This window comes from Salvelinus namaycush, chromosome 5 (assembly GCF_016432855.1).
Source record: "Salvelinus namaycush isolate Seneca chromosome 5, SaNama_1.0, whole genome shotgun sequence".
Lineage (NCBI taxonomy): Eukaryota > Metazoa > Chordata > Actinopteri > Salmoniformes > Salmonidae > Salvelinus > Salvelinus namaycush.
In genome coordinates, this window is record NC_052311.1 from 13,103,910 (window position 1) to 13,117,039 (window position 13,130).

A 13,130-nucleotide genomic window follows, 5' to 3' on the forward strand; every position below is an offset into this window, starting at 1 on the left:
TACCTAGTAAATCACATCAAAGTGGCACACGCACCATATATAAATTTAAAAAAACGGCTACTGAAATACTGATGTTTTGCCAATAAGAAGATCTATTCCTGCTCATCGCTCCTCCTTTCATGCCCTGCCTTCCCTTCAGGTGTTCCTGGCATTTCAGAGAGTGGCTGCAGAGATTCTGGGGGTGAAGCTCAATAAAGCGGAGATGGAGCAGTCCCAGGTGAGCCCTTGCCTTCATTAGGCCTTTTATCTCACATTTCCCAGAGAGAATTGACCCTTCGCTAAGCCCTGCCCGCCTTGGTTACTGTTGCAACCTTAGACAACATTCCCCCTTCTAACCACTGGCGAAATCCCCTCACAATGATCTCAAACTGTGTTTTTAATACACAATTAAATGAAACACAGACTACCCCTTGGTAATCAGGAAACCCTCCGGTATGTTGTGGTGGACTTTCATTACGATGATTTCAATCACAGGAACCTGGTAAAATGAAGGTTGTAGTGTGGCTAGCCACTTGATGGCTCTGAATGCACTGTCAGCATGCAGCCAAAGTTACTAACCACGTTTGGAGCTAACTAGTGCTCTCAAATCGTATCCTGATGTCGACAGCAGATGAGAGTTGTATTCATAACATGGCTAACTTACAGTGAGCTCCAAAAGTATTGGAACAGTGTTTTTTGTTTTGTTTGTTTTGGCCCTGTACTCCAGCACTTTGGATTTGAAATGATACGATGACTATGAGGTTAAAGTGCAGACTATCAGCTTTAATTTGAGAGTATTTCTCATCCATACCGGGTGAACCGTTTAGAAATGACTTAACTTTCTGTACATAGTCCCTTCATTTTAGGGGGCCAAAACTATTGGGACAAATTCACTTATGTGTATTAAAGTAGTTAAAAGTTAAGTATTTCGTCCCATATTCATAGTACACAATGATTACATCAGGCTTGCGACTATACACATTTGTTGGAATCGTTTCTTGTTTGTTTTGTGTTTCAGATTATTTTGTGCCCAATAGAAATTAATGGTAAATAATGTATTGTGTAATTTTACATTTTGATTAACTTTTTATTGTAAATAAGAATAGAATATGTTTCTAAAGACTTCTACTGTGGATTAATGTGGATGCTACCATGATTACAGATTTTCCTGAATTAATTGTTAATAATGATGAGTGAAAAAGTTACAGACACACAAATATCATGTTCCCAAGACATGCTAAGTGAGGGCACTTGGAGTGTGGTGTCAGGAAAACAACCTCTCACTCAACGTCAACAAAACAAAGGAGATGATCGTGGACTTCAGGAAACAGCAGAGGGAGCACCCCCTTATCCACACCTTGGAGAAGGTGGAAAGTTTTAGTTCCTCGGCGAACACATCATGGACAAACTGAAATGGTCCACCCACACAGACAGCGTGGTGAAGAAGGTGCAACAGCGCCTCTTCAACCTCAGGAGGCTGAAGAAATTCGGCTTGTCACCAAAAGCACTCACAAAGCTTTACAGATGCACAATCGAGAGCATCCTGTCGGGCTGTATCACCGCCTGGTACGGCAACTGCTCCGCCCACAACCGTAAGGCTCTCCAGAGGGTAGTGAGGTCTGCACAACGCATCACGGGGGCAAACGTCCTGCCCTCCAGGACACCTACACCACCCGATGTCACAGGAAGGCCAAAAAGATCATCAAGGACAACAACCACCCGAGCCACTGCCTGTTCACCCCGCTACCATCCAGAAGCTGGGACCGAGAGACTGAAAAACAGCTTCTATCTCAAGGCCATCAGCCTGTTAAACAGCTATCACTAACACAGTGAGGCTGCTGCCTACATACAGAGAAGTCATTGGCCACTTTACTAAATGGATCATTAGTCACTTTAATAATGCCACTTTAATAATGTTTAAATATCTTGCGTTACTCATCTCATATGTATATACTGTATTTTATACTATCTATTGCATTTTGCCTATGCTGCTCGGTCATCGCTCATCCATATATTTATATGTATATATTTTTATTCCATCCCTTTACTTACACTACCGTTCAAAAGTTTGGGGTCACTTAGAAATGTCCTTGTTTTTGAAAGAAAAACATTTTTTTTTGTCCATTTAAAATAACATCAAATTGATCAACACTGGAAACAGCAGATCTTCTTTTTTTTAAATGGAATATCTACATAGGCATACAGAGGCCCATTATCAGCAACCACCACTCCTGTGTTCCAATGGCATGTTGTGTTAGCTAATCCAAGTTTATAATTTTAAAAGGCAAATTTCTCATTAGAAAACCGTTTTGCAAATATGTTAGCACAGCTGAAAACTGTTGTGCTGATTTAAAGAAGCAATACAACTGGCCTTCTTTAGACTAGTTGAGTATGAGGAGCATCAGCATTTGTGGGTTCGATTACAGGCTCAAAATGGCCAGAAACAAAGAACTTTCTTCTGAAATTCGTCAGTACGTTCTTGTTCTGAGATATGAAGGCTATTCCATGCGAGAAATTGTCAAGAAACGGAAGATCTCGTACAACGCTGTGTACTACTCCCTTCACAGAACAGCGCAAACTGGCTCTAATCAGAATAGAAAGAGGGGTGGGAGGCCACGGTGCACAACTGAGCAAGAGGACAAGTACATTAGAGTGTCTAGTTTGAAAAACGGATGCCTCACAAGTCCTCAACTGGCAGCTTCATTAAATAGTACCCGCAAAACACCGGTCTCAACGTCAAGAGTGAAGAGGCGACTCCGGGATGCTGGCCTTCTAGGCAGAGGTCCTCTGTCCAGTGTCTTTGTTCTTTTACTTTTCGTAATCTTTTCTTTTTACTGGCCAGTCTGAGATATGGCTTTTTCTTTGCAACTCTGCCTAGAAGGCCAGCATCCTGGAGTCGCCTCCTCACTGTTAACGTTGAGATCAGTTTGATGTTACTTTAATGGACAAAAAAAAAAGTCCATTAAAATGTGTCCATTTTCTTTCAAAAACAAGGACGTTTCTAAGTGACCCCAAATGTTTGAAAGGTAGTGTAGATGTGTGTGTATTAGGTAGTTGTTGTGGAATTGTTAGATTACTGTTAGATATTACTGCACTGTCGGGAACTAAAAGCACAAACATTTCGCTACACTCGCAATAACATCTGCTAATCATGTGTATGTAACCAATAACATTTGATTTGATTTGACCTCTCATCATTTACAATAACAGGGGAGGTTAGCATTTTTTGGGGAGGGTATGATATTTGTACGTCTAACTTTCTCACTCATCATTATTCATGATTCATTCAGGATTATTGGTAACCATGGTAGCATCCACATTAATGTACAAGTGTTTAGACTGTTCTTTTTTATAATACAAGGTATTCCAAAATGACACAATTCATTATTTAACATTCATTTCTATTGAGCACAAAATAATCTGAAACACAACCAAAACAAACAGCAAATGCGTCCAACAAGTTTGTAGAGTCACAAACTTGATGTAATCATTGCGTTTTAGGAATATGGTCCAAAATACTAAACTTTTGATTACTTTAATACACATAAGTGAATTTGTCCCAATACTTTTGGTCCCCTAAAATGGGGGGACTAAGTATAAAAAGTGCTGTAATTTCTAAACAGTTGATTAACATATGATTGAAAATACCCTCCAAATTAAAGCTTTTTAACCTCATAGTCATTGTATCATTTCAAATCCAAAGTTCTGGAGTGCAAGCACCCCAAAAATGTCACTGTTCCAATACTTTTGGAGCTCACTGTAGCAAGGTAATATTCATTTTGAAAAAATAAGTTATATTAGCTGGCTGGCTGGCTGGCAGCTATACAATGACTAGCTAGGGTTAACATTGGCTGGCCAAGAGACTAGCTAACCAGAAAGCTAGCTAACCAGCTGAGCTAGCAAACAATGTAACTAAAGTATAATTTCAGATTAGAAAAATAACCCAACAGGCTCTGCATTTTAGATCACAGTACCAGTACCCCGGTGCACTGTTACATTATTTAGCCATTTAAAAAAAAATGTTTTTGGATGAAAACTGTTTCAAACGTGAGCTTGTCCAAGGTGTCGGACTCGATGACCGTTCCTATCCATTGGAGTGCTGCTATTGGTTGCCCAAAATCTGGGGCGGGGCTTAGCGAAGGGTAAATTATGTAGCAAGTCATGTTGCCATTGTTTGGATGGTTTCTTATAACCACACGCATGTACACAAGGTCAAACAGTGTGTGCCAGGTCACAGGACCCTTGTTACTCAAGTTATGCTGTACCTGCGACTGTCCATCTGTAAATACAGCCACATTGACGACGTTAGAGCCCAATCGTGCGTGAGGCGAGAGGTGAAGAGGTTGGCGGTGTAGGGTGGGAAGGTTAGGATGCGTCCTCTGATTTATTGAGTTTATCTCCCTCTGAGCTCGGCCTCTGTGAACCAGCCAGACCAGGTGGCCCCGTCACTGGTGACAGAGGTGGGATTACTCAGGGCACCTCCCCCAGAGGCATTCATCCTGCTTGTGATATGACTGGTTGGTGCCACGCTGGCTAGAGTGGCTGATGAGGTTGGGGCTATGGGGAGGTCAGGACCTCAAGAGAAGGGAGAGGACCAAGGGAGCGAAGGCTAGGAGACGACTCTCAAACACACTTCCACCCCCACCCTGCCTCTTTTGCTGTCAACAGACAGGCTAATGAAGGTGTCCATCTCCGCTCCCCTCCGTCACCTCCCATGATAGCTACCTCAATAAACCCAAGTGCTTTAATCCAAGCTAAACAAGCTGGATGAGTGGTCTGATCTAGGGCTTTTGAGGTGACTGTATTACCGCCACACCAGCAGTCATGAGTCATGACCGTAGTAAAATTCGACGTGACCATAGAGTCAGGGTAATCTCCTCTTATGCACTCTGGACATTCTGACATCAATACAAATGCAATGGAAAATCACATCAAACACTTATCATCAAAACAGTATCATGCTTTTAAAACTCGCCTCACTGTGATGATTGATGTGAAGAAAGAAGTTTAACAACAGGTTGAAACTGAGTGGGAAACATGGTCATTGTGGATGTTGTTTCAAAGCCTAACACAACGAAATGGACAGCGCTTTCTAATGTGATGATTAATTCAAAACATCCATACACATACTGTATTAGAGCTTATACATACGCATAGGCTTATGAGCCTGAAAAAAAAAACAGTATTAAAATGATTGTGCCATAATACAATACATAGCCTATTGTGTATTACGCACAGCAGAAAAACATTACTTTTTTTAAACTGATTTTAAGATGTCTTTGGTACATAATTGGTCTACCCTATACTCCAAAATTAAACAAATTCTAGTAAATGATGAGTTTGGACTGTATTATTATGCATACTGGATGGATTGGTTATATTATGCTACGCTACAAACTGTCTATCCATGAGTCTGGGAGAAACAGTGGTTGATATGTGGAGTGAAATAGGTGTTCTTATAAGCCCAGACATTTCTTTATGTAATCCCGTGTGAAAGCAGGGTTTTGATGATCGCTCATACTAAGCACATGCTCTGCTATAAAACCAGAGTAGCCTACCCGGCATGATTGAAAAATGAACAGACTTTCTCAAATCATCAATAGCCTATAGTCGTATCATGTAGCCCATATATGTTTGCCATTCTAAGGTTTGTATCATTCACTACTAAAGTTGCCAAATAACTCTAAATCTAGCATATAGGACCTGTTTCAAATGATTACTTTTACGCTCTACATAGCTACTTCATATGCACACTCGCCCCGGAATGGGAAAAATATAATTTCTATTTTAGTCAGCTAAGTTCAATTATATTATTTCTACTATAAAAACCTATATACAATAATGGCCTGGGACTTACAAGCATATCTTGCCAGCTAAATGAATAAGCCTACAGCCTATGGCATGGAGCATAGCCGGGGAATGTAACATACAGTAGACCAACTCATATTCTGTTCTTCTGAAATACATTTCTTATCATAAGATTTCTTTAGACCTGCCTAAAATAAATTGATTTATTGTGATGGTGTATAATAAATTGATTTATTGTGATGGTGTATAATAAATTGATTTATTAAACTTTTTAAAATGTAGATGTTCCAAAGGTGCGCATGAGTGGCTTGTATGTGGCTTGTATGTGGCTTGTATGTGGCTTGTATGTGGCTTGTATGTGGCTTGTATGTGGCTTGTAAGTGGCTTGTAAGTGGCTTGTAAGTGGCTTGTAAGTGGCTTGTAAGCGTGGAAACCTAGAAATGCTAAATTAGTTTGTTTATTAACGGTCAGTTACCATGAGACGGCAGTTATTTGCATGACAATAACCGTCTGACACAATTTCATGACCGCCCTAGTCTGATCTGATCTGCCTGTCACAGAGATGTAATCTATGATGTTCATGGGTCACTTCAGGGATGCAAGTTAACCAAATAAATGTTTATACATAAAATAAGTAATATTTTAGTGGAGTGAAGACTATCCCACTTCAATGGTGTGTCTTCATCTTGGATAGAGAATGGGTCAGGTTTCTAGGCTACAGTAGTTGAAGGCCTCAACATTCACTGGAGATAGACACAGACAAAGAAAATAGAAGTAGAAAGAAAAGAAGTAAAGATAAAAATAGATTGAGGGGGGGGGGGCGATCTTGTTGCTGTGCAGTGTTATCAATGGGAGGAGTGATGTTCTGATTTGTAGCCAAATGGATTTGGGGAAGGAGGTCAAGGGCAGCTCCAGGTTATTGTTGGGAGGCAGGACAGCCTGATTATCAGCTGTCAGGTTTAGAGAGCTGTACATGGGGGTCAGGGACCTTGACAAGATCTTATCGGCCTGGGAGCCCACTCCATCATGGTCCCCTGTCTGGAAGATCAGATACTGGGGCCGCTGATCACTCACAGGGTCCGACACCAGGCATCGGCAGCTCGTTAATCAGAATAGCCAACCAGTGCCTGGGTTACAACCACGATCTCTGCAATTTGCTCACTGCCCAATCCAGGTCTGAGGTCTAACTGTAAGTTCAGAAACCGTTTGTCCAATTACTGCTACTCAATATCCAGGGCCCGTATTCATACAACTTCTCAGAGAAGAAGTGCTGATCTAGAATCAGTTTAGCCTTTTAGATCATAATTAATAAGATTACATGGACATGGGGGGGAGACCTCTAATACCTCTCCTCAATGAAGATGTAATGGTTGATTTAAAACTTGGCATGGTAACATGTTAGTAGATGAGGAGCTGAGAACGCACACCCAAAAACAGTTAATGAAGTGCAGACTAGTGGCTTAAACTTAAACAAATGTAAAGTCTCACTCCCAGATCTTTATGGATAAACCAACATTTGGCACACCATTCATATCAGGCTGGGAGTATTATAATACATGAGTGTTCTTCATTTGTACATGGAGAAATGTTTCAGAAATGTATCTTGTTCATGGACATTTGGCTGTGTAAACCGGGGAACATGTCATTAGTATGTTCTTCTGTTAAATCCATTTATCTTTCTCATTTCTCTCTGTCACCTCCACGACCCTGTCTTCACCTTTCCCCATCCTCCATTCCAACCAACTGTACCTCCCGTCTGCGTCTTTGTTTTCATTCCTGTCTTCTCTCTCTTTTCATTCCACACCTCATCTCTACCCACGCATCTCCTTTTCTATCCCTCTCTCCTGCCTGGTTTTGTCTCCTTCCATCTCTCTGCTGGTGTGGTGGTGTGTTATGCTGCTCAGAGGATCGTGAAAGCTGAGCTGGTGGACTACCCTCAGGACGAAGCCCCCATTAGACAAGAGACCAATCAGAGCAAAATCTGTTCTGTTCAATAATTGGAAGTATGTTTACACACAGTCACACATAGATGTATTTATCTCCTGAAATATATCTATTAGTGCCTGGTGTAAAAACACAATTAAAGCATCTTATAAAGTGGTTGTGGTGGTAATGGTAGCTGTTTTCATTGTATTTTAATTGTGGGAATTGAGTTACAGTTGAAGTTGGAAGTTTGCATACACTTATTAAGCTGGAGTCATTAGAACTTGTTTTTCAACCACTCCACAAATTTCTTGTTAACAAACTAAAGTTTTGGCAAGTCAGTTAGGACATTTACTTTGTGCATGACACACAAGTAGTTTTTCCAACAATTGTTTACAGACAGATTATTTCACTTATAATTCACTGTATCACAATTCCAGTGGGTCAGATGTTTACATACATTAAGTTGACTGTGCCTTTAAACAGCTTGGAAAATTCCAGAAAATGATGTCATGGCTTTAGAAGCTTCTGATAGGCTAATTGATCTCATTTGATTAAATTTGAGGTGTACCTGTGGATGTATTTCAAGGTCTACCTTCAAACTCAGTGCCTCTTTGCTTGACATCATGGGAAAATCTAAAGAAATCAGCCAAGACCTCAGAGAAAAAATGTAGACCTCCAGAAGTCTGTTTCATCCTTGGGAGTAATTTCCAAATGTCTGAAGGTACCACTATCATCTGTACAAACAATAGTATGCAAGTATAAACACCATGGGACCACGCAGCCGTCATACCGCTTAGGAAGGAGACGCATTCTGTCTCCTAGAGATTAATGTACTTTGGTGCGAAAAGTGCAAATCAATCCCAGAACAACAGCAAAGGACCTTGTGAAGATGCTGGAGGAAACAGGTACAAAAGTATCTATATCCACAGTAAAACGAGTCCTATATCGACATAACCTGAAAGGCCGCTCAGCAAGGAAGAAGCCACTGCTCCAAAACCGCCATAAAATAGCCATACTATGGTTTGCAACTGCACATGGGGACAAAGATCATACTTTTTGGAGAAATGTCCTCTGGTCTGATGAAACAAAAGTAGAACTGTTTGGCCATAATGATCATCATTGTGTTTGGAGGAAAAGGGGGGAGGCTTGCAAGCCGAAGAACACCATCCCTACCGTGAAGCGCGGGGATGGCAGCATCATATTTTGGGGGTGCTTTGCTGCAGGAGGGTCTGGTGCACTTCACAAAATAGATGGCATCACGAGGGAGGAAAATTATGTGGATATATTGAAGCAACATCTCAAGACATCAGTCAGGAAGTTAAAGCTTGGTCGCAAATGGGTCTTCCAAATGGACAATGACCCCAAGCATACTTCCAAAGTTATGGTAAAATGGCTTAAGGACAACAAAGTCAAGGTATTGGAGTGGCCATCACAAATCCCTGACCTCAATCCTATAGAAAATGTGTGTGCAGAACTGAAAAACCGTGTGCGAGCAAGGAGGCCTACAAACCTGACTCAGTTATACCATCTGTGTCAGGAGGAATGGGCCAAAATTCACCCAATTTAATGTGGGAAACTTGTGGAAGGCTACCCGAAATGTTTGACCCAAGTTAAACAATTTAAAGGCAATGCTACCAAATACTAATTGAGTGTATGTAAACTTCTGACCCACTGGGAATGTGATGAAAGAAATAAAAGCTGAAAAATCATTCTCTCCTATTATTCTGACATTTCACATTCTTAAAATAAAGTGGTGATCTTAACTGAACTAAGACAATTTTTACTAGGATTAAATGTCAGGAATTTATTTGGGTAAACTGTATGTAAACTTCCGACAATTAGCATAATTTTCTGGAATTTTCCAAGCTGTTTAAAGGCACAGTCAACTTAGTGTATGTAACCCACTAGAATTGGGATACTTTGAATTATAAGTGAAATAATCTGTCTGTAAACAATTGTTGGAAATGCACAAAGCAGATGTCCTAACCAACTTGACAAAACTATAGTTTGTTACCAAGAAATTTGTGGTGGTTGAAAAATGAGTTTTAATGACTCCAACCTAAGTGTATGTAAACTTCCGACTTCAACCGTATTTACTGTAGATCAGATCTTTACTGTAGAGAAGATTTTCCATCTTTATTTTTACCACAACATTCATCCATTAGCTTGTATACTTCAGTTTACATGTTTTTCTGAATCTGAAAAATGTAATGCATTTGAATTATACAAGTAAGCTCTGGGGCCTGGGAAGGAAGACCTGGGGTCTGCTTTAAGTTGTCCATATAGATTTCTGAACTATGCCAGAACAAATGACAAATATTTAGTTGTATCAGTTAGGTAATTTAATCTTAAATTGTGTAATTTGTGAATAAATCAGATGGATTTTCTAGTGTGGAGGCAACTTTCTCATATTTTGCCTCTGTTTATGTCTGTCTTTATGTCTGTGTGTTTCCATAGCGTGTGGTGAAGGCAGATATCGTGAACTACAGTCAAGAGCCTGTGGCGAGGACAGTCAACCCCCCGCGCAGCTCCATTTGTGTGGTGCAGTGACCCCCTCTCCCCCCACCTTCCCTCTTGCCCCTCCACAAACTGAATACAGCAGTGAGGGCCTCTGACCAGCAGGCTGCCCCAACACACTGGCCCATAGCCAGAGCAGGAGAATTGAGCTGGCCTGGTTCTTTCTGCTGTACACACACACACCGATTCCTCCCTTCTCTCTCTCAACGCACAAGTCTTCAGAAAGGCTGTAAATCAGTATTTCCTTTTTTTAAGGTTTTCAGGGTCATCGGACCAAGTACTGCATATTTTAAGATTTATATATGAGAATCTCTCTGTATGTACAGTATGTATATTTACAGCGACCCCACAGTATATTCCTGGTTTCAGTATTTAATATATTTTCATGAATTCTTTTTTGAGTAGTAACCAGCTTTGGCTACAGCAGACACCTGTTGAAAGTTATGCTGAAAGGAAATGGGACCTCTACTTTTTTAGCAGTTTAAACACATTTGTCAGTATTTATTTTATTTTTGAGAAACTGTTACTATTTTGACATTTTTTCTACTATCTTCATTGTCAATTATTCTTTAAAGGACCATTTGATTGTATATAGATATGAAAAGTTGGTTTCTATAACAGAAAAATATACATAAACCACTGTTTTCCAAAATGTATTTTTAATGATAGAATGGGTTTTCCCTCTGCTGTTGTGTATACAGATGCAATATCTTAATTTGATCATCCTGTTGTTGCAGGAACTTTCCTGTAAACTTGTAGTGTATTTGACATTTAAAAAGGCTTCTAAAGCTTGTATTTTCCACTTTCAGACTTAATTTGCCATAACGGAAAATGTATCAACCCCTACAAAAAATGTCCATTAATTATAATCGCATAACAATGAACAATTCCTGTTGCTGCAGGATTATTTTCCTGCTGTGTGAAACTGGCTCAAATTAAGATCCGATATCTGTATGCTAAATATCAGGATTAGTTTTATCGCTCTAAGTCACAGGTGTCAAACTCATTCCACGGGGGGCCGAGTGTCTGCGGGTTTTCGCTCCTCCCTTGTACTTGATTGATGAATTAACATCACTAATTAGTTAGGAACTCCCCACACCTGGTTGTCTAGGGCTTTATTGAAAGGAAAAACTAAAAACCTGCAGACACTAGGCCCTCCGTGGAATGAGTTTGACACCCCTGCTCTAAGTGGTACAGTCCACACCTCCCACTACCCCCTCTCCCACAGCTCCCAGTGCTGAAACAGGAGTGGTGGGATGAGCTTGGGTAGGTCGGTGGGGCAAGGAGCTATTTGGGGGCAGAGAGTGGTGAAGAAAGAAGGGGCTGCTTCATTGGTATACAGATGTACTAGTAAGCAATCAGGCCCTATGGGGTGTGGTATATGGCCAATATACCAGGCTAAGGTCTGTTCTTATGCACAATTCAACTCGGAGTGCCTGGCTACAGCCCTTAGCTGTGGTATATTGGCCATATACCACAAACCCAGAGGTTCCTTATTGCTTTTATAAACTGGTTACCAACGTAATTAGAACAGTAAAAACAAATGTTTTGTCATACCTGTGGTATATGGTCTGATACACCACATCTTTCAGCCAATTAGCTTTCAGAGTTCAAACCACCCGGTTTATATTGTCTGTTAAACAACGGGTGAGTCTAATCCTGAATACTGATTGGTTAAAACCGCATTCCAGCCGGTGTCTATTCCACAAGTTACCACCGGCTAAATCTATGACATTAACATGCCTATATACTCTGTTCCATCTGACTGCGCAATCCACTTTCTCATCAGCCCAGCCAAGCAATTTATAAACTTGATCTCCACTATAAAAAGCATCTAGACATCATCTAATTTCTTTTAGACTAACATTTAATTTTCAACAGCAGAGATTTATACTGTAAACCTTGCTATCCTTCTCTCTGACATTTGCAACATTGTTTCAATATCAAATTCAATCTCCAGCTGTCCCATAATAGTGAATGTGTCGGGAGGAGACAGGCAGGCAGCGTTTCTTAGCCAGTCAAAGTCATGAATCAGCTGGCATCCTTTTTATGGATATGTACAAATAAATGTAAATTTAAAACAGTTCAAACGAAACAAAGTGCAGCTAGTTTGCGGTCTTTCCAGCTTCAGTTCGAAGTGATTGTGTTGCTGTGTTGTTGGCTAGCTCCTCTGAACAACAGTGTCCTGACGAGTGAGCACATTTTCTATGCCAGGCGAAATCGCGCCTCATTAGCTCATTGTTATTGATGTATCCAAATAAATGTCACTAGAAAACTGCTTATGCAATTGCAGCTACTTTACTGTCATTCTGACTGTAAGTTAGTCATCGTTGGCTAGCTAGCAAGCAAGGGATAAGAACATTGCCAGGCAGTATGGCAATTGAACATTTAGAAACTAACGACTGGGTCGCGCCAATAGATACAGAACAAAAACACTGAAGACTGGGTCGCGTCTCTGGCAACTGAACCAATAGAACGAACAACCAGCCGGCTTGGGTAGCAACCCTAGATTTGTGTCGGGGCTATATCTTGTGGAAGGATGAAATAGTATGAATACATTTATGAAAATAACGTTTTTAATGAAAATATGTAAATCATTATTTGAACATGTTGGTAACCCGTTGTATAGACGCGATAATTCCCTCGAAGCCGGTGTTTGGAGGATATATTGACTTTGTCTCGGGCCTAGCAACACCCGTGTCAATATATCCTCCAAACACCGGCTTCTCGGGCATCATCACTTTAATATACCACGGCTTTCAGCCAATCAGCATCCAGGAGCCGAACTACCCGGTTTATAATCTTAATTTGATCACTCTTTGGTTGATGAGAATTTTTCTGCGCGCAGGAAATGCAGATGAGCTTTGTGATTTACATAAATTCACTGAAAACCCACACCA

At 40.6% G+C, this 13,130-nt stretch overlaps 1 protein-coding gene across 1 annotated transcript in view; it reads left to right on the forward strand.

Annotated features, from left to right (window-relative positions):
* rab28 (RAB28, member RAS oncogene family) overlaps positions 1–11,271 on the forward strand; it is a 55,628-nt gene extending 44,357 nt beyond the window's left edge. Inside the window, exons 6-7 of the mRNA XM_038993620.1 lie at positions 140–217; positions 10,171–11,271. Of these exons, the coding sequence (XP_038849548.1) occupies positions 140–217; positions 10,171–10,263 (171 nt within the window). The 3' untranslated portion in view covers positions 10,264–11,271. The remainder of the gene's footprint in view (positions 1–139; positions 218–10,170) is intronic.
* Positions 11,272–13,130: the final 1,859 nt, after the last annotated feature.